This window comes from Danio rerio, chromosome 5, assembly GCF_052040795.2.
Source record: "Danio rerio strain M-AB ecotype USA chromosome 5, GRCz13ab, whole genome shotgun sequence".
Lineage (NCBI taxonomy): Eukaryota > Metazoa > Chordata > Actinopteri > Cypriniformes > Danionidae > Danio > Danio rerio.
Genome location: NC_141025.1, coordinates 77,467,730 through 77,490,000, shown reverse-complemented (window position 1 = coordinate 77,490,000; position 22,271 = coordinate 77,467,730). Strand labels below are relative to the sequence as shown.

The following is a 22,271-nucleotide window of genomic DNA, read 5'->3' as shown; positions in this document are numbered from 1 at the left end:
AAACAATCAATGCCAATAAAGAGAACAAAAAAAAAAAAAAGATTTCCAAAATGGATTTTAAGTGGACTGCAAAAAAATGCCAAAATACGGACATTGCAGATATGGAAATTGGCAAATTTAATTATATATTATATTATATTATATTATATTATATTATATTATATTATATTATATTATATTATATTATATTATATTATATCATATTATATTTATTATATTATATTATATTATAATAATTATATTAATTATATTAATTATATTATATTATATTTATTATATTATATTATATTATATTATATTATATTATATTATATTATATTATACTATATTTATTATATTATATTATATTATATTATATTATATTATATTATATTATATTACATTATATTATATTATATTATATTATATTATTTTATATTATATTATATTATATTATATTATATTATATTATATTATATTATATTATATTATATTATTCATTCATTTTCTTGTCGGCTTAGTCACTTTATTAATCCGGGGTCGCCACAGCGGAATGAACCACCAACTTATCCAGCAAGTTTTTCCAGCTGCAACCCAGTGCTGGGAAACACCCATACACACTTATTCTCACACACACATTCAAACACTACAGCCAATTTAGTTTAATCAATTCCCCTATAGCACATGTGTTTTGACAGTGGGGGAAACCCAGCCAGGGCTTGAACCAGTGACCTTTTTTCTGTGAGGTCACAGAGCTAACCATTGAGCCACCGTGCCTGTACCATGACATTTAACAATGTATATATAAATATTTAAGATATAAACATCAGTTATTAAAATACTGGGGTCAGGGATGTGTGTGAGCGTGTGTGTGTGTGCGTGCACGTGGGCAGGAAACACCCTCTGGTCATTGAGTGCCACGGTGTTGAGATTCCACACGGCTTTGCAACAGCATTAGTAATGTGGCATCTGCGAGACAGAAGCCAACGCCATAAAAATATGATACACAGTATAAGCCGAGCTATGAAAAGAGAAGGAAAGGAGACTGGAAAACAGTACTCAAAGCCTCTAGTACATACTCTGCCTTTTGGCCAAGATCCAGCATAGTAACAGTGATGTCACTACCTAAAAGTGTAGCGTCAGTCTTATATGTTGCACAGGTATATTTGTAGAAATTGAAAGAGTCCTTTGCCTTTTCTTTTCTGCACAAAACCATTAGAATATTATGTAAAGGACATGTTGCATGATAATGTTTTGTAAATGTTGTAATATGCATTGCTGAAGCGCTTCATTTGGACAATTTCAAAGGTGATATTTTCAATATTTAGTTGTTTTTTTTTTGCGTTTAATGTGTGTCCACACATAAATAAAACAAGGAAAGTAAACAATGAAAGTAAAATACTAATATCCAAAATATTTCTCATTCAATTTAACTCATCAAGCTTTTTCCCCAACAGAAGAAAGACACTCTGAGTTTTGAACAAGTGAAAGGTGAGAGAGGCTGCTTGTCATCCATGCTAGCATACAACGATTTGTTATCTTTAGTTTTGTTCAGGCTCCTACTGCTGTGTTTAGTTTGTTTTTTGCTTTGTTTGGTTTATTATTTCGTTTTATTAAATTTCATTTCGGTTCATTTTTTTTTTTTTTTTTTTTGTACAGTCTCCTACTGTTTTGTTTTGTTTTTTGCTTTGTTTTTGTTTTGTACAAGCTACTACTGTTTTGTTTGTTTTTTTTGTTTGTTTCATTGCATTTAGTTTTATTTCATTATGTTTTGTATGGGCTCCCACTGTTTTTTTTGTTTTGTTTTTTGTTTGTTTTTTGTTTTGTTTTGTTTTTTTTGTTTGTTTTTTGTTTTGTTTTGTTTCTTATGGGCTCCTATACTGTTTCGTTTCATTTTATACAGGCTCCTACTGTTTCGTTTGGGTGTCTACTGTTTCATTTAGGCACCTACTGTTTCGTTTCGGCTCCTACTGTTTCGTTTCGGCCTCTACTGTTTAGTTTCGTTTAGTTTTACACAGGCTCCTATTGTTTCATACGGGCTCCTACTGTTTCGTTTTATATAGGCTCCTACGGTTTCGTACAGGCTCCTACTCTTTCGTTTTATATAGGCTCCTACTGTTTTGTTTCGGCTCCTACTGTTTCGTTTAGGCGCCTACTGTTTCATTTCGTCTCCTACTGTTTCGTTTTAATACAGGCTCCTACTGTTTTGGTTGATTTTATACAAGCTCTAACTGTTTCGTACGGGCTCCTATTGCTTTGCTTCATTTCGTACGGGTTCCTACTGTTTTGTTTTATACAGGCTTCTACTGTTTTGTTTCGGCTCCTACTGTTTCGTTTAATTTTATACAGGCTCTTGCTGTTTCATACGGGCTCCTGTTATTTGGTTTCAGTTTATACAGGCTCCTACTGTTTTATACGGGCTCCTACTGCTTTGCTTCGTTTTGTACCGGTTCCTACTGTTTCGTTTAGGCGCCTACTGTTTCATTTTATACAGGCTCCTTCTGTTTTGTATAAGCTCTTACTGTTTCGTTTCATTTTATACAGGCTCCTACTGTTTTGTATGGGCTAATTTCATTTCATTTCATTTGGTTTCGTTTCATTATGTTTTGTATGGGCTACGTTTTGTTTTTTGTTTTGTTTTGTTTTGTTTTGTTTTGTTTTGTTTTGTTTTGTTTTGTTTTGTTTTGTTTTATACGGGCTCCTACGGTTTCTTTCTGTTTTGTTCCAGCTCCTACTGTTTCATTTTCTACGGGCTTAATTTTTCCTTTCAGCTCCTACTGTTTCGTTTTGTTTCGTTTGAGTTCCTACGGTTTCATTTCGTACGGGTTACAACTGTTTTGTACGCGTTCCTACAGTTTCTTTTCATTTTGTACAGGCTCTTACTGTTTCGTTTTGCTTCATACTGTTTCCTTTTGGCTCCTACTGTTTTGTTTCATACAGGCTCTTACTTTTTCATTTATTACAGGTTCCAACTATTTTGTTTTGTACAGGCTCCTACTGTTTTGTTTAATTTCTGTCGTTTTGTTCTGTTTTGTTTTGTTAAAGGCTCCTAAACTCTTTAATAAGTACATTTAGCGGAACATATAAGACATTAGTACTTGATTGTTTGTGGTCGTGAGCAGGTGTGAAAGCAGGCCGTGTGCAGTGGGAAAAGACATTAGCACGTGAGTGTGTCACACAGTCAAATGTCTCTGGTGCTTCAGGGGCCGCTCGTGACCCTTCATTCGGAGCTTTACATTGGGTTAATTATCAAGCAGAAGCAGCTGCTCCGCACAGGCCTGTAATCTGCGGCAGGAAGATCACGCCCTCGCTAAAGCTCATCAAATTAGGAAGCTGTGATCCAGACATTTCCCCACGGCGAGGCCTGCAGGAGCACAGGAGATGGACCAAAGCCACAATTATCTGCAGGGCTTCACCAAATTCCCTCTCTGCCCGCCTCACATTACGGCCCATAATAGAGCGCAGTGCTATTCCAGGCTGTGAAAACCAGGACGCTTGCTGTGGGAAAGACATCAGGAACGTGACAGCGATATTTTGTGATGTCTTGCACTGTAGGACGCTGAAACAGATGTGATTTCGGTTCAAGTCCCAACAGGAGTCGTAAACACACCAAAAAGTGTCAGCTGTATTTGTGCTGCAGTGGGGTTTTTGTATGTGTATAATGCACATCTGCTGTTGTAAAGTAATTTACTGTAATATATCTCTATTAGTCACACTCTCATTAATGCCTCAAGGAATTACAGTCTGTTTTACTGAATGAATGAATGAATGAATGAATGAATGAATGAATGAACGAACGAACGAACAAACGAATGAACAAATAAACGAATGAATGAATGAATAAATGAATGAATGAATGAATGAATGAATGAATGAATGAACTAACTAAGATTATTTCAAAGTTATTTAAAGGCACAGTTCACCCAAAAATTATCATTCTGCATCCACTTGATTTAAACCAGTCTGAATTTATTTCTTCTGTTAACACAAAATACAAAACTATTGTAAAAAATATTGTGAAAGTTGATAATCATTGACCTTCATAGTATTTTTGTATCCCTACTTTCCAAAATTCACTGGAACTTTGCAACTTTCATGACAGGAAGCACACTCATTATATAATTTCATCCAAAGGGACACCCCAAAAATTAAAATTACTTCACTATTTACTCTCCTTCATGCATTATTTGTTTCTTTACGTTCATGGGCTGAACTCAAAAGAAGATATTTGGAAGAATGCTGGTATCTGACACCCTTGAATTCCATAGTAAGAAAAAAAACAAATACAATAGAAGTGAATGGGTGCCAGCAACCAGCATTTTTGAAAATATCTTATTTTGTGTTTAACATAAGAAATACACTCTAATAAGTTTTGAAGAACTCAAGGGTGAGTAAATGATGACAGAATTTTCATTTTTTGTGTGTGTGAATGATCCCCTTGAATGTAAAGCCTGAGTAAACTTTTACTGAGATTTGAGTAAAAATCTGGCAACGCAAAAATAAAATAGCATAAAATAAAATAAATTATAAAATGAAATAAAAATAAAATGAAAAAATTATATAGAGATAAAACAAAGCAACAAAAAAATAACAAAACAAAAGCTTTTAAAGGTTTGCAATCAAGTATGGGATGATAAAATAAAACTGAGAAAATGGTGTGAACATTTTCTTTTAAATTTTTTAAAGAAATCTTTAATTTTATCCCATAGTAAAAAAAAAAATACTATGAAAGTCAGAGGAGAAAGGAGAGTAAATGATGACAGAGTTTTCAGTTTTTGAGAACCACCTTTTCAATGAAAAGTCTCTTTTGGCTAAAAATCAGACAATAAAACTAAACTAAAATAAAATAAAATAAAATAAAGTAAAATAAATAAAATAAAATAAAATAAAATAAAATAAAATAAAATAAAATAAAATAAAATAAGCTTTTAAATCTTTGTAAGCACTGATTAAATGATGAGCACATTTTCAACTTTCATTTTCAACTATCCCATAGTAAGAAAAACAAAAACTATGGAAGTCAATGGGTGCCAGAATTTGTGGGAATTTTCCCTTTAAATGTAGTCTTTTTCTTTATCTGGCAAAAATAAAATAAATAAAAAAATAAAATGAAAATAAAAATAAAAATTTTGTGAACTATTTATTAACTATTGTCTCTTTCAAATAAAAATCTGGCAAAAATGAAAAAATAAATAAAATAAAAAATCACAAATATAAAAAGCACAAATATAAAAATTTTAATAAATAAACAAATAAATATATAAATAAATAAATAAGTAAATAAATAATTCAATAAATAAATAAACATACAAACAAATAAACAAACAACAAACAAACAAACAAATAAATAAATAAATAAATAAGCTTTTAAATGTTGCTAATCACTGAGTAAATGGTGAGGACATTTTAATTTTTCCTTTGCAACTATCCCATAGTAAGAAAACAAATACTATGAAAGTCATTAGATACCAGCAACCAGCATTTATCAAAATATCTCCTTTTGTTGTCAACAGAAAGAAATAGTTAGTAGTGTATAGGGTAATGGTGTATAAAGGTGCATAAGATTGTGTAAAAGTGTGAGTTAATTTTCATTTTTCACTGAACAATCCCTTAAAATTTAAAGTATCTTCAAGTACAAATCTGTCAACAACAACAGCAATCCTCCAAACATTAATATCCAACAGAAGAAAGCTCAATCCTTCACATGTGTCACTGTCAGGCAAAGCCCCCAGAGAAGTGAACTCCAGCAACCTCATCTTCTCCAAAATAACCTCTTTCTTTCTATTTCTGCCTCCCCTTTTCCCTCTTCTCATTACTTTAAGTCTCAGCGCAGCAGAAGAGAACACTAATAGCCCTACCTTTCCAGGTACTTCTCCGAGAAATCCACCATAGTGTGTAACATGTGTGTGTGAGGGGTGTAAGAGCAGGGTCCTGGGATTCGATAATTCACATTCCTCTCAGCGCAGGGCAGCGTCTGTGTCTTTATATAGAGCGGGATCTGCTGGAGGCGGGACTTCTGTCAGCCAATCAGAGGTCAGATATCTACATTCTCCACTGGTCTGTGTGTCAGTATGTCTACAGCTCAAGCATTGAGCCACATAAACAGTTTGACTGACAGTGTTCAGCTTGTATGGTAAATAGGCATGGGCCGGTATAAAATAAAATAAAATAAAATAAAATTAAATAAAATAAAATAAAATAAAATAAAATAAAATAAAATAAAATAAAATAAAATAAAATAAAATAAAATGGGTCAGTAATAGAAAAATCAAATAAAATAGGTCAGTAATAAAATAAAATAAAATGGGTCAGTAATAAAATAAAATCAAATTAAATTAAATAGGTCAGTAATAAAATAGAAATAAAATGGGTCAGTAATAAAATAAAATCTAAATAAAATAGATCAGTAATAAAATAAAATAAAAAAATAAAATAAAATAAAATAAAATAAAATGGGTCAGTAATAGAAAAATAAAATAAAATAGGTCAGTAATAAAATAAAATAAAATAAAATGAAATAAAATTGGTCAGTAATAAAATAAAATCAAATTAAATTAAATAGGTCAGTAATAAAATAAAAATAAAATGGGTCAGTAATAAAATAAAATCTAAATAAAATAGATCAGTAATAAAATAAAAAATAAAATAAAATAAAATAAAATGGGTCAGTAATAAAATAAAATCAAATTAAATTAAATAGGTCAGTAATAAAATAAAATAAAATAAAATAAAATAAAATGGGTCAGTAATAAAATAAAACCAAAATAAAATAGGTCAGTAATAAAATAAAAAAATAAAATAAAATTAAATTAAATTAAATTAAATAAAAATAAAAATAAAAATAATAAATAAAATAAAATAAAATAAAATAAAATAAAATGGGTCAGTAATAAAATAAAATCAAATAAAATTAAATAGGTCAGTAATAAAATAAAATAAAATAAAATAAAATAAAATAAAATAAAATAAAATAAAATAAAATAAAATAAAATGGTTCAGTAATAAAATAAAATAAAAATAAAATAGGTCAGTAATAAAATAAAATTAAATAAAACAAAAAATTAATTAAATTAGATTAAAAGGGTCAGTAATAAAAACTAGTCGAGTCAGTCGGTCAGTTAGTCAGCGTAGAGCAACAGTGATACGGCAACACTGCTACAATCTTCCAGTGCTCCCGATTCACCAATCCAAGCCTGATGTGGGCTATACCATTAAAACCATTCAGCAAGCATTTGCTGTTTTTAAAAGATGTCTAATAGATGTCTAATAGACGTCTAAAAATCATTAAGGCTAAAACAAGGCTAAATTCAGTCAGTGAAAATCTAATAGACGTCTAAGAGTAGGCCAAAACTAACTAGTCAGCAAATAAACAGAAATGTAAGACTTCACATATAAAGTCTGTCTAATCTTGATGACTAGTCTAGTTTTGGCCTACTCTTAGACGTCTATTAGATTTTCACTGACTGAATTTAGCCTTGTTTCAGCCAAGCTGTCAACGTTTAGATGTCTATTAGACACAAAATTATTTGCAGGGCAGAGTCTGTTATGGATCATAGAAATTGTTTTGACCAGCAGCTTTCATCAGATGGCCACTAACTTCATCTGTTGAACGGTAGTGATCATACAGAGTTAATGTGACAACAGCCACTCCAGAGCTTCACCTGGGATCAGTGCTGTTGACAGAAGAGAGTCTGTAAGATGATGATAAAGAAGAAGAAGAAAGCAGCTGTGCCCTGGAGCTCAGCTGTTCACAGATCAGTCGTGTATGCAGACCGGCCGTCTTTCTCATTCACTACATACTGACCTCAGATGAGCACGGGTGTCTGCTTTGTGTCTGCTGTCATAAACCAGGTGCAAAGTCCCACAGAAAAAAAAAAAACACCTTCCTGCTGTTAAAGCCAGACCAGGTGCAGACGCTTTCACATCATCTGATCTATGTGTGTGCGGAGCTTTCAGATCAAACCCCATGAAAATAAAGAATAAACTGCTTGCAGCTACTTCAGATCTATTTCACATGCCTTTGTGTTCTCAAGTGTGCCTTTTTTATGATGTAACACAAGTGGTGGAGATCATTCCCCTTAAAAATACATGCTTCAGATCAAGGTTGTAACACTTTAAAATAAAGATTCATTCATTCATTCGTTCGTTCGTTCGTTCGTTCGTTCGTTCGTTCGTTCGTTCGTTCGTTCGTTCGTTCGTTCGTTCGTTCGTTCGTTCGTTCGTTCGTTCGTTCGTTCGTTCGTTCGTTCGTTCATTCATTCATTCATTCATTCATTCATTCATTCATTTTTTTCTTTTCTGGTTATTCCCTTTATTAATCAGGGTTCGCCACAGTGGAATGAACCACCAACTTATCCAGCATATGTTTTACGCAGCGGATGCCCTTCCAGCTGCAACCCATCACTGGGAAACATCCCTGCACACTCTATCACACTGTAACGCCAGGGGTTACACACACAACTGGAGGTAAGATCCAATATGCAGGTTTTATTCAACGTCAAGCAAGCAATGGTCAAATCAGGTGTAGACAAGTATGTGTAGGCAAAACCAGAGTCGTAATCAATGTACAGGCAATAGGTCGTAAGGCTGGCGGCTAAACAGGATATACAAGGCTAGGATCGAGACACGGAGAAACAAGACAAGGAGAAACGCGTTGTAATGTCACTAGAAGTGAACAGGACTCGGCAAACTGGATGGGTGAATGAGTGGCTTATGAAGGGTGTCTAATCAGTCTCTGAAAGTCCTCAGGTGATGCGAGTGTATTCAGTCTAGATGAGTGAGCAGGTGTGAGTGTCTAGGAGAAGTGCATGTGTGCATATGTAGTCCAGAAGAAGGCGGAAGTGTAGTCCATGGTTATGGTGGAAACCAGCGATCTCCGGAGAGCCTGTAACACACACACTTACACTACTGACATTTTTTTTTAGCCTACCCAATTCACCTATAGCGCATGTGTTTGGGCTTGTGGTGGAAACCGGAGCACCTGGAGGAAACCCACGCGAACACGGGGAGAACGTGCAAACTTCACCCAGAAATGTCAACTGACCCAACTGAGGCTCGAACCAGCGACCTTCTTGCTGTGAGGCGATCTTGCTACTCACTACACCACCGCATCGCCAATAATTATACAGTTGAATCAAAATTATTGATATTTTGAATATATTGAATATATATATATATAGAATTATTATTTTTTTTTTTCATTTACAAATATTTCCCAAATGATGTTGAACAGATTCAGGAAGTTTTCACAGTATTTCCTATAATATTTTTTCTTCTGGAGAAAGTTTATTTTGACTGCAATAAAAGCAGTTTTTAATTTTTTAAAAACATTTTAAGGTCAATATTATTGACCCCCTTAAGCAATTTTTTTGATTGTCTATACCAGGGGTGGGCAAACTCGGTCCTGGAGGGCCGGTGTCCTGCACAGTTTAGCTCCAACTCTAATCAAACACACCTGCTTATAGATTTCTAGTGATCTTGAAGACACTGATTAGTTTGTTCAGGTGTGTTTGACTAGTGTTGGAACAAAACTCTGCAGGGACACCGGCCCTCGAGGATCAAGTTTGCCCATCCCTGGTCTATACAGACCTTAATTTAACCTATTGGTACCTCAAATGTATATATTAGTACCTGAACATTTTAAGAAGAACACTTTTGTACTTTTCATGTAGTATTATGTACCCTTGAGGTATTAATAAAAGTGTACAGAGCTGTTCTTTTAATGAAATGTGGAAGGGGGGGTTCTCACTGTCGTTGTGAATTGTATGGGGTTTGTGCATTGGGCAATGCACATTGTTTACGATTTATACGTATGCGTTCGCTCTCGTGCTTATGTTCACAGCAAATATACAAAGAGCAGCGTTCATGGGGCCCTCCCATAGATATATACACTAGATATCGCATAGGGACCCTGAGCATGCGTCAATAGCGCCGCCATATTAGTACAGTGCTCCCAGGACAAATGTCATTCAACCGCACTAGACAAGACAGTGTTATTACGTGAAGATGCGGGACTTTAGCGCTGTCTACGGGTGTAGTAACGAGCAAACAAAGAAAACAAAGCACAAAGGCAGAACATTTCATAGGTATTATTACGTTTTTTACATTTTTGTATGTTCTTTTAAACTTTTGTGCTCTACAGGTAACGTTATTGATGATAATACAGTCACTTACTGCATTCACTATAAGTCAAAGTAGCTCCAACTCACACTAAACACTCAGCTTATGCTAGTTTTGTTGAATAAAATCAGCAAACAATGCAAAAGAAATATGACAACGAGATGCTGCGCTGCCAGAAACTTGTATTATTGTCGGCTAGTGAAGGAGTCGTTCATAACGGAGATTCATTCACAAACGAATCGCTCTCTCCGTCAGTATGAGCAGTGAAAGCAGGAGAGGAGCTGTGTTTCAGGACACGGATTGGATCAAATTTAACAGGGAGGGTGAATAGTACATTTATGTACACACAAACACAAGCTTTTTGTCAGGAATGCCCGTGCGGTCACTGATCCATCAATGTAGAAAAGTGATGGAAAATTATAATTTTCGTAATAAAAAAATAAAAAAATGCATACTAACATCCAGGAAAACTCCCGATCACAGATATATGTGTATATGTGTATATCTCTGGCTTTGGATGGCCACAGTCCTCCACTGTACCTTGGTCCCGGATTCATTTCAATGGAGCGCTACCCTGTAGTAAAATGGCGGCTCTGTTGACGCATTCTTCCAATAGACAATAACAGGGTAGGCGACATCTAATGTATATATTTATGGGGCCCTCCAAGAAATGCAGGGCCCTAGGCGACCGCCTATATTGCCTGTTGGATGGGCCGGCACTGATTGCTGTGTTTACTTCAATACTGCCACTAATAATCCATGTATTAATTGCATTTCTGTTTAGTTAAATGATGACTTTAGTCATATTAGGGTAATCAAAATCCCTGTTTACATGGTCGATTCTTAATCAGGGTATTGTGTTAATCATATTAAGATGAAATTTGACAAACTTGTGGGGAGGGGGGTCGTGTGTACTAAAAGGTTGAAAACCCCTGATCTAGAAAAAGCTTCTTGAATTTAAGAACTTTTAGCTATTTGGACTAAACAAGACAAAAACCGCAGTGTTTATAGAAATAAAAGTGACTTGGCATATAAGGGAATGAGGAATTTCACTTCCTCTAGCATTGATTTCTGCTATGAATTGCAGTGAAATATGTGAGTAATATCTTGAGGCAGATTTTCTTGTGAGCCTTTGTTGGCAGATTCTCAAGTTCAGCTCAGAGAGGAGTGTTCTTATGCGCTCTCACATTCCTGTTTACTGTTGTGAAGTCATTTATCTAAATGAGGCTGGATTTCACAACACAGTGCAGCACTCATTCCTCACTCGCTCTAACAACACCTCTGTAATTGCATATGCTGCGGTGTGGCCATTCACTGACTCATGAAGATCAACGCATAGCTCTGTGTGTCTGTGTGTGTGAGTGTGTGTATCTTGTATTCCTCATGTTGTGGGGACTAAATGACCACAAGAGATATTATTATAAATGAATCGCTGTAAATATACTGATTATTATAATTATTACTGTTTTATCTATAAATGTTGGTTGTTAAATGCACAGTTTAATCTGACTTATTTATTTGTGTTTATTTGTTTGTTTGTGTGTTTATTTGCTTATTTAGTTGTTTATTTTTGTGTTAATATTATTATTGTTGTTGTTGTTGTTGTTGTTTTATTGTTGTTGTTATTAATATAGTTAGTATTATTAATAATATTTTTATTATTATTACTATTATTATTATTATTATTATTATCATCATCATTATTATTATTATTATCACCATTATTATTATCATTAATATTATTATTATTGTTGTTGTTTTTATTATTGTTGTTGTTATTAATATAGTTAGTATTATTAATAATATTGTTATTATTATTATCATTATTATTATTATTATTATCACCATTATCATTATTATTATCATTAATATTATTATTGTTGTTGTTGTTGTTGTTGTTAATATAGTTATTATTATTAATAATGTTGTTGTTATTATCATTATTATTATTATTATCGTCATCATCATCATCATCATCATCATTTTTATTATTATTATTATTATTATCCTCATTATTATTATTATCAGCATTATTATTATTATTATTATTATTATCAGCATTATTATTATTATTATCAGCATTATTATTATCATTATTATTATATGTATTATTATATTTATTATTATTATTATTATATTTATCATTAATATTATATTTATTATAATAATAATAATAATTATTATTATTATTATTATTATTATTATTATTATTATTATTATATTTATCATTAATATTATATTTATTATTATTATTATTGTTGTTGCTATTATTATTATTATTATTATATATATTATACACATATACTAATATTTACTGTGTTTACTATGTTTTTTTATATATGTGTTCTTTTTGATGTAAAATTAATAATGGCTTGGTAATACATTTGTAACATTTGTCATATCAATAAAGCAATTATTGAACTGAATTGAATTGAATCAATTTGAATTGAACTGAACGGAATTGAATTGAATTGAATTGAATTGAATTGAATTGAATTGAATTGAAGGGGGGAGAGAGAGAGAGAGAGAGAGAGACAGAAATAGAGAGATGCTAATCACACAAAGTGTTAACTGGATTTGCACTCAGCCTGTTTCAGCTATTGATATGCATATTCATTGATTCCATCACAAGTGATCAATCAAGACACATCACCCTTTCACCTGCACATGCATTCAAATGCTTCTGTTGTGACCACTGTGTACAGATTCCATCAAGACCTTCCCTTTCACACCTGATTTTCAAACACACTGATCAACAACACTGATCTGATCACAAGTGAGCGGTGTTAAACACAGCTGTAAACAGATGAAATGTTTTGAGATGGACTACTTTAAACCACTTGACCAGAGGGAATTCATTCATTCATTCATTCATTCATTCATTCAATTTCTTTTCGAATTAGTCACTTTATTAATCAGGGGTCGCTACAGCGATGCCCTTCCTGCTGCAACCCAGTATTGGTAAATACCCAATACACACTCATGCGCGCACACACACACACACACACACACACACAACACTATGGTGTGTGCATGTAAAATATTGTGAAATATTATGTACATTATTTATTATATTATTTTGTGAAATATTAAGTACACAAATGTGTATGTGTGTGTGTGTGTGTTGTGTGCGCAAGTCTTTGTGCCATAGGACAAACATTTGTATGTGTGTATGCGTGTGTGTGTGTGTGTGTGTGTGTGTGTGTGTGTGTGTGTGTGTTGTTTGCATGCTTTCGTAACATTAAGAACGCAAATTTGCATGAATGTGTGTGCGTGTGCATGAAAGTGTGAGTGCTACGTTGTGTGAGTGTGTTTTTGTGTCATAGGACAAAATTTTCTATACGTGTGTGTGTGTGTGTGTGCATGTTTTGTGACATATTAAGGACACAAATTTGTGTGTGTGTGTGTGTGTGTGTGTTTGTGTGTGTGTCTGTGTGTGTGTGTGTGTGTGTGTGTGTGTGTGTGTGTGTGTGTGTGTGTGTGTGTGTGTGTGTTGTATGCATGTTTTTGTTACATATTAAGGACACCAATTTTGTGTGTGTGTGTGTGTCTGTCTGTCTGTCTGTTTGTGTATGTGTGTGTGTTGTGTGCATGTTTTTATTTAATATTAAGGACACAAATGTGTGCATGTGTGTGTGTGTGTGCGTATGTGTGTTGTGTGTGTGCATGTTTTTGTGACATATTAAGGATACAAATTTGTGTGTGTGTGTGTATGTTTGTGTGTGCGCATGTTTTTGTGTGTGTGTGCATGTTTTTGTGACATTTTAAGGATACAAATTTGTGTGTGTGTGTGTGTGTGTGTGTGCGTGCGCATGTTTTTGTGTGTGTGTGCATGTTTTTGTGACATATTAAGGATACAAATTTGTGTGCGTGTGTGTGTGTGTGTGTGTGTGTGTGTGTGTGTGTGTGCATGTTTTTGTGTCATATTTAGGACACAAATGTGTGTGTGTGTGTGTGTGTGTGTTGTCTGCATGTTTTTGTGACATTAAGGAACTAACTTTGCATGTGTATGTGTGAGTGTGTGTGTGTGCGCAAGTAACTGTCTGTATATATGTGTGTGTGTCTACGTGCGTGCGTGCATATATGGGTTAAATAAACCCCTCTCAGAACCTGAACTGATGTACTTCTGATTTAAAGTAATTCCTGTGCTGCAGTTTCTGTGTGTGTGTGTGTGTGTGTGTGTGTGTGTGTGTGTGTGTGTGTGTGTGTGTGTGTGTGTGTGTGTGCATCATCATCAATATGCTTTGGTCACGTAGTTTTCTAAACATCACTTAAAACGAGCGTCTGTAAGCAGATTAAAATATCGCAGGCTTTTAAGAGGGAGAAGAGACGATACAGCGTCCAGCAAGTCAGAGCACTATTCAGCTTTAATCCCGCAAGCCGATCCGGGAAGCCGATGGCTGCTAAACATGTCGGATCATTTCACAACACATTAGCTTGAAGCGTTGGGTCAAAGGACTAGCAAACAGAGTCAGTGACGGCTATTTATCAGGGGTCGCCACAGCAGAATGAACCACCAACTATTCCGGCATATGTTTTACACAGCAGATGCCTTTCCAGCTGCAACCCAGTACTGGAAAACACCCATAAACTTTCACATTCACACTACGGCGGATTTAGTTTATTCAATTCCCCTTTACCTCATGTATTTGGACTGTGGGGGAAACCGGAGCACCCAGAGGAAACCAACGCCAACACGAGGAGTACATGCAAACTCCACACAGAAACGCCAACAGCAAGACTTAAACCAGCGACCTTCTGGTTTTAAGGCAAACGTGCTACCCACTGCGCAACCGTGACACCCGCAGTGAAATTATTAAGACACAAAATTAAATAAAAAATGATCACAGTGCACTTTTAAGGAGTTTAAAGTATCACGAAACACAAAAACACATGTGTTGAGCTGTTGACAGTGGTATATGTGTCCCACACTGCTAAAAACACTATTAGGACACCTATATTTCACTAAAAAGTGTAAATTGGTTGTTTTTGCATTATTTCAAGTAAATTCGTACTTCCGGTTTGAAACAAATTTTTGAAGCTGCGTCACGGTCATGACATAATAGCGTGTATTCCAGCGTGCAGACTGGGCGTCTGTGCCAGAGTGTGTCTTATTACGTCTTACAGTGTGCTGCATTAATGCATGAGTAAGGCTTGGTTCAAACCAATCAGCGCGCTCTATTGTGCAACTTCATTAATATTCATTACTGTCACAGTGTTTAGACGGCAGAGACGCCACATTGTGTTGGCAAAACAAGCGTGAAGTGTTGCTTTTATAGTTTGCTGCAGTGAAGTTTTGTTTTCATTTTCTCTCTGTGAGAGCTCAGCTGGAGTCAAGTGTGAATTAACAGTGTACGTGACACTCGACAACAATAACTTACGTGTCTAAGGAGGAACATTGTTTACCTGAGAGCTGTTCTCATCTGCAAACGCTGAGATCCGGATTCGCTTGTAGTCTCCTCTTAATAAAGACGCGGCTCTAGTTGCTGGTGATTGTCCTGTCTCTACAGATTTGGTAAGTGAGCGACCAGTGCTCTTTGTTTATTCAGTTTGTTTGTATCGAACTAAGTTAACTATTGCACCGAGTGTAAACATGTTAGCACCACAACCAAACTTTAACCTCGTGTAGGATTTTCACCGCATTTAGTGACTGGAATAACACACGTGGCTTTCTGACGCTACCTGCCGTGTGCATCTAAGTTTTCGGGAAATGCTGAGGGTTTTTTTCTCTCATTCGCCGTGCGGTAACAAACATTGCATGAAAAATACACGCTTAGATCAGTTCCTCGAATCAAATATCTCGTTTGTCGCGAGGGGCATGAATGAATTCCCTGAATGAAAGAGCCAAACTGCTGTTAAAGTCCACCATTTAATAATTTGGCAAAAAATTCGACTACAGATGTCCATGTAGGTTAAACACCATCACTTTCTCCTGTGTGTGTGTATTTTGACTCTGAAACTCGCGCGTGCCCAAATAGACACTCCCACACCCTTCCACTTTTCTTCCTCCGACACTCCCCCCTAAACAGAGCTGGACACGCCCACTTTTCTGACTTTTTCCAAAGTAGAGGTGTGAAAACACCCTGCTGAGACAAGGGGGTTTCATGACCCTTTAACGACTTCAGAAGCACCACAACACTGTATATCCTGCTTTGTAGTGTGCTCATGTGAGTTGTGTTTCTAGTCTCCTACTTTCACATGATGTATGAAAGTGAATCCATCGCTGAGTTTAGTGTTACTGTGAGTCCAGCTGAAACAACTGAACCAGAACAGCTGCAAACTAACTCCAGCAGTGACTCGAACCAGTGACCTTCTTGCTGTGAAGCCACAGTGACAACCACTGATCCGCCGTGCTCATTAAAAACACAAGACACAAACCAAAATTAGCAACTTTCTTTATTTTCCCCCTGAGACTGTAACTCCAGACAGTACTGCAGACAGTTCCGATTCCCCGCATTTCAGACAGTCAACTGTGTTGAGCTCACCATTCACTGTAAACGCTGGACACGATGGCAAAAGGAGCCGGTCTACTGTTCTGGAGGTGTTAAAAATACAGAGACTCTTCAATACAATCCACACCTCACTATATGATAACACACACACACACACACAGACTCACAGAGTATAATGGTAATGTTTAAGATGTACATACAGTTGAAGTCAGAATAATTAGCCCCCCTGTTTATTTTTTTCCCCACTTTCTGTTTAACGGAGAGACGATTTCTTCAACACATTTCTACACATAATAGTTTTAATAACTCATTTATAATAATGGATTTATTTTATCTTTGCCATGATGACAGTAAATAATATTAGACTAGACATTCTTCAAGACACTTCTATACAGCTTAAAGTGACATTTAAAGGCTTAACTAGGTTAATTAGGTTAACTAGGCAGGTTAGGGTAATTAGGCAAGTTATTGTATAACGATGGTTTGTTCTGTAGACTATCGAGAAAATATATAGCTTAAAGGGGCTAATAAAATTGACCTTAAAATGGCTTTTAAAAAATTCAAAACTGCTTTTATTCTAGCCGAAATAAAACAAACAAGACTTTCTCCAAAAGAAAAAATATTATCATACTGTTAACATTTCCTTACTCTGTTAAACATGACTATGAAAATAAAAGGGGGTGAATATTTCTGACTTCAACTATATATATATATATTAAAAATGGTTTTTGATTAAAAAAAAAAAGCACAACACAGCCGCCTCCACATCACGACTTTACAGACCCAGAGAAATTATATAGTTTCAATCACCTACACATTACCATAACATTAGCATTTAAATATAATTACAACCAATCAGAATCCAGTGGGTTCTGTTTACATACAAACTAGAAACCCACTAAAGCAAAGAGTCAAACCAAAGAAACCACTCAAATCCAGGGGAAAAACTAAAACTAGTAAACCACAAAAATAAAAATAAAATGAATCTAAAACTAAGGGAAACCTTAAACAAAAACAAGCAAACAAATAAAAAATCTAAAAATAGAAACCTAATATTCATTCATTCATTCATTTATTTTTCTTCGGCGTTGTCACTTTATTCATCAGGGGTCACTACAGTGCAATGAACTGCCAACTTATTCAGCATATGTTTTGCACAGCGGATGCCCTTTCAGCTGCAACCAAGTACTGGGGAAACACCCATACACACAAAATTTCACAATTACACTACGGCCAATTTAGTAATTTATTAGTAAATAAATAAATAAATAAATAAATAAATAATAAACTAACTAATTCATCAAATAATAATCAAACACAATCTACAATAAAATCAAAGAAACCAATAAACCTAAGAAAAACTAAAACTGGTAAACCGCTAAGACCAGGGGAGATATAAATAAGTACAAGTAAAATAAAACAAAATAAATAAATAAATAAATGAACAACCACAAACTAGAAACCCACAAAAACTAAATAAATACATTTTTAGAAACCACTAAAACCAGAGGCAAAAAACTAACAAACAACAAATAAACAAATAACAAATAAACAGACAAACAAATGAACAGACAACTAAATAATTAAATAATTAAATAAATAACCAAACCTTAAATAAATAAATAATTAAAATAAATAAATAAATAAAGAGTTTCCCAGGGATGGGTTGCGGCTGGAAGGGTATTCGTAAAAACGTGCTGAATAAGTTGGCGGTTCATTCTGCTACATCAACCCACTAAATCATAGAATCAAATCAAAGAAACCAAAAAAAACAAGGAAAATAAACAAACAAACAATTAATTATTTAAATAAATAAACAATTAATTATTTAAATAAATAAATAAATAAATAAATAAATAAATAAATAAATAAATAAATAAATAAATAAATAAATAAATAAATAAACTAGAAACCCACAAAACCAAAGAATCAAATCAAAGAAACCACGAAACTAGGGAAAAACTAAAACTGAACCACAAAAATGTAGGAAAGCACTAAAGCCAGGGTAAATCTAACTAGTAAAGCACTAAAACTGCACCCTTACTAAACCAGGTGGGGGAAACACACACACTAAAACAAGAAACACACTAAAAGCAGAATAGCAGAAGAACTAAAGAGCAACTGAGAGATATTAACACAACACCAAAACTCTCAAACACATCAAACCAGCATGAGTGTTGGAAAACTCTCAGCAGTCCTCAACAGTAAACACACACACACACACACGGGGAGAGAGAAACAAAGCAGCGGGACTTACAGGTTTTTGGATTTCTTCTTCTTGGTCCCGTCTGGACCCACGTCACAGCTGCACTCGGAGCTGGCGCTCAGCTGCGGACACACACACACACACACATTCACCATCATCATACAGCAGGAAAAGTAATGCAGCATTCCAGATCCACAACCAGCTAATCCTCACCGCCTGCTGCAGGCCATTGTGTGTGTGTGTGTGTGTGTGTGTGTGTGAGAAAGAGAGAGAGAGAGAGAGAGAGAGAGAGAGAGTATAAGTGTGTTTGTGTGTCTCTCTCTCTCTGTTTGTGTGTGTGTGTGTGTGTGTGTGTGTGTACATATATGTTTGCGTGTGTATGTACATTTATGTGTGTATGTGTGTGTGTGAACATATATATGTGTGTGTGTATATATATATATATATATATATATATATATATATATATATATATATATTTATTTGTGTGCATATATTTTTGTGTGTGTGTGTGTTTGTATGTGTGTACATATATATGTTTGTGTGTGTGTATGTATGGATATTCATTTGTGTGCGAATACATATATATGTTTGTGTGTGTATATGTGTGTATATGTGTGTGTGTTTATGTGTGTGTGTGTGTGTGTGTGTGTGTGTGTGTGTGTGTGTGTGTGTGTGTGTGTGTGTGTGTGTGTGTGTGTGTGTGTGTGTGTGTGTAAAGGCTCAGCTGGACTTCTCTGGCCATGTGGGATTAAGGAGCTGGAGTCACATTACACTTCCTGGCCTGCAGACGAAGTGAACAGGCTGGACGACCCAGCAGCTCAAAACACAACCCAGAGGAGGAGAAACAGAAAGTGGGCTGTTTGTCTGCAGCCTCAGACCACTCAATCAGCCCTTGTGCAGCAATTGTTTTACCAGCAATTTAACGCCCATTATTTTACAGTAAATGTCTGTAATTTAACGTCCATTATTTTACAGTAAATGTCTGTAATTTATCGTCCATTATTTTACAGTAAATGTCTGTAATTTAACGTCCATTATTTTACAGTAAATGTCTGTAATTTATCGTCCATTATTTTACAGTAAATGTCTGTAATTTAACGTCCATTAATTTATGGTTAATTTCTATAATTTAACTTCTGTTATTTTACTGTAAATGTCTGTAATTTAATGTCTGTTATTTTACGGTAAATGTCAAAATTTTACGTCTGCTATTTTACACTAAATGTCTGTAATTTAACGCCCATTATTTTACAGTAAATGTCTGTAATTTAACGTCTATTAATTTATGGTTAATGTCTATAATTTAACTTCTGTTATTTTACTGTAAATGTCTGTAATTTAATGTCTGTTATTTTACGTCTGTTATTTTACTGTAAATGTCTTTAATTTAACGCCTGTTATTTTACGGTAAATGTCAAAATTTTACGTCTGCTATTTTACACTAAATGTCTGTAATTTAACGCCCATTATTTTACAGTAAATGTCTGTAATTTAACGTCTGTTATTTTACGGTAAATGTCTGTAATTTAACTTCTGTTATTTTATGTCTGTTATTTTACTTTAAATGTCTTTAATTTAACGTCTGTTATTTTACGGTAAATGTCTGTAATTTAACGCCTGTTATTTTACGGTAAATGTCTTTAATTTAACGCCTGTTATTTTACGGTAAATGTCTGTAATTTAACGCCTGTTATTTTACGGTAAATGTCTGTAATTTAATGTGTTATTTTACAGTAAATGTCTGCAATTTAATGTTTATAATTTTACTGTACATATTTGTAATTTAACGTCCGTTATTTTAAGGTGCATGTTTGTAATTTAACGCCCGTTATTTTACGGTAAATGTCTGTAATTTAATGTCTGTTATTTTACAGTAAATAATTTTTTTTTTAAAAATTTATGGTATATGTCTGAATTTAACGTCCGTTAATTAAAGTTTTTTCGGCATCTCAGCTGCTGAAAAAAAAATCATAAAATAACAGATTTTTTTGTGCCTCTAAAATAAGCTGAAACTTTTTTTTACAATCCCAAAAATCAATTTAATCCACTTGAATGTGTTAAGTTAAATTAATCGATTTGTGTTGGGACAACATGAATACATTGTGTGGAACCCAGCATTTTTTACAGTGTATTAAAACAAATTAGCAGTAGAGTCTAAAGAAAATGTGAGGAGAAGTAAAAAGTGGGCTGTCAGTCTGCACGTTTAAGACCACTCAATGAGCCATTGTGTGTATTTAGAGCTCTTATGTTTCAGCTGGACAATAAACAGCTTTTCTTGGCCCTCAGAGTAGGACAAATATTTCCCGCTCTGTGTATGGTGTTTTGTATGAGGTCTGAGCTCCCTCAGGATTTGTCACACCTCTGGAAATGAGGCCTTATCATGCTGAAGCATTGTTTCGGCAAACTCTACTCACAATGGCACATTATTTGTTGGGATTGGAAGGTTTCTGATTTATTGTCGTCGATGGCGTTTCAGGGAAATAAACAGACCTGAGAGATGGTTATGATATGGGTTAAGCTGCAGTGTTGTAGGACTGAGCAAATGAATGCAATTGAAGGCAACTATGATTAGTGCTACTGTGAAATGTGTTTTATTTTTCCAATATTTGCCAAGTGCTGTTTTATGGAGAGAAGATTTTGTTCAACACATTTGAAAACAAATAGGGCTCTATCTCACACCAAGATAGAGTGTTTTTGCCAGGTACAAGTCATATCCACAAGTGGATAGATAGATGGATGGACAGATAGATGGATGGGAGAGTGGGTGGTTGGATGGATTTTGGATGGATGGATAATTGGTTGGATGGATGGATGGATGGATGGATGAATGGATGGGAGAGTGGGTGGTTGGATGGATGGATGGATGGATGGATGGATGGATGGATGGATGGATGGATGGATGGATGGATGGATGGATGGATGGGTGGATGGATGGATGGATGGGTGGATGGATGGATGGATAGATGGATGGATGGTTGGATGGATGGATGGATGGATGGTTGGACGGATGGATGGATGGATGGATGGATGGATGGATGGATGGATGGATAGATGGATGGATGGATGGATGGATGGATGGATGGATGGATGGATGGTTGGACGGATGGATGGATGGATGGATGGATGGATGGATAGATGGATGGATGGTGGATGGGTGGATGGATGGATGGATGAATGGATGGGAGAGTGGGTGGTTGGATGGATGGATGGATGGATGGATGGGTGGATGGATGGATGGATAGATGGATGGATGGTTGGATGGATGGATGGATGGTTGGACGGATGGATGGATGGATGGATGGATGGATGGATAGATGGATGGATGGTGGATGGGTGGATGGATGGATGGATGGATGGATGGATGGATGGTTGGATGGATGGATGGATGGATGGATGGATGGATGGATGGATGGATGGATGGATGGATGGATGGATGGATGGATGGATGGTAGAGTGGGTGGTTGGATGGATATATGGATGGATGGATGGATTGATGGATGGATGGATGGATG

The 22,271-nt window shown here is 34.9% G+C and overlaps 1 protein-coding gene and 1 long non-coding RNA gene across 23 annotated transcripts in view; both read right to left on the bottom strand.

Annotated features, from left to right (window-relative positions):
- rgs3a (regulator of G protein signaling 3a) overlaps positions 1 to 22,271 on the bottom strand; it is a 180,498-nt gene that overhangs the window by 22,437 nt on the left and 135,790 nt on the right. For 13 of the 22 annotated variants that reach the window (XM_087251710.1, XM_087251718.1, XM_087251716.1 and 10 more), the window contains 1 exon segment: positions 18,808 to 18,878. In XM_087251710.1, coding sequence (XP_087107836.1) covers positions 18,808 to 18,878 — 71 coding nt within the window. 22 annotated transcript variants of the gene reach the window in all.
- On the bottom strand, positions 1,308 to 4,182 carry LOC147844543 (uncharacterized). The gene is made up of 2 exons (XR_015492123.1): positions 2,457 to 4,182; positions 1,308 to 2,260 (listed from the first exon to the last, which is right to left on the bottom strand). It is a non-coding gene; the product is annotated as an uncharacterized LOC147844543 (long non-coding RNA).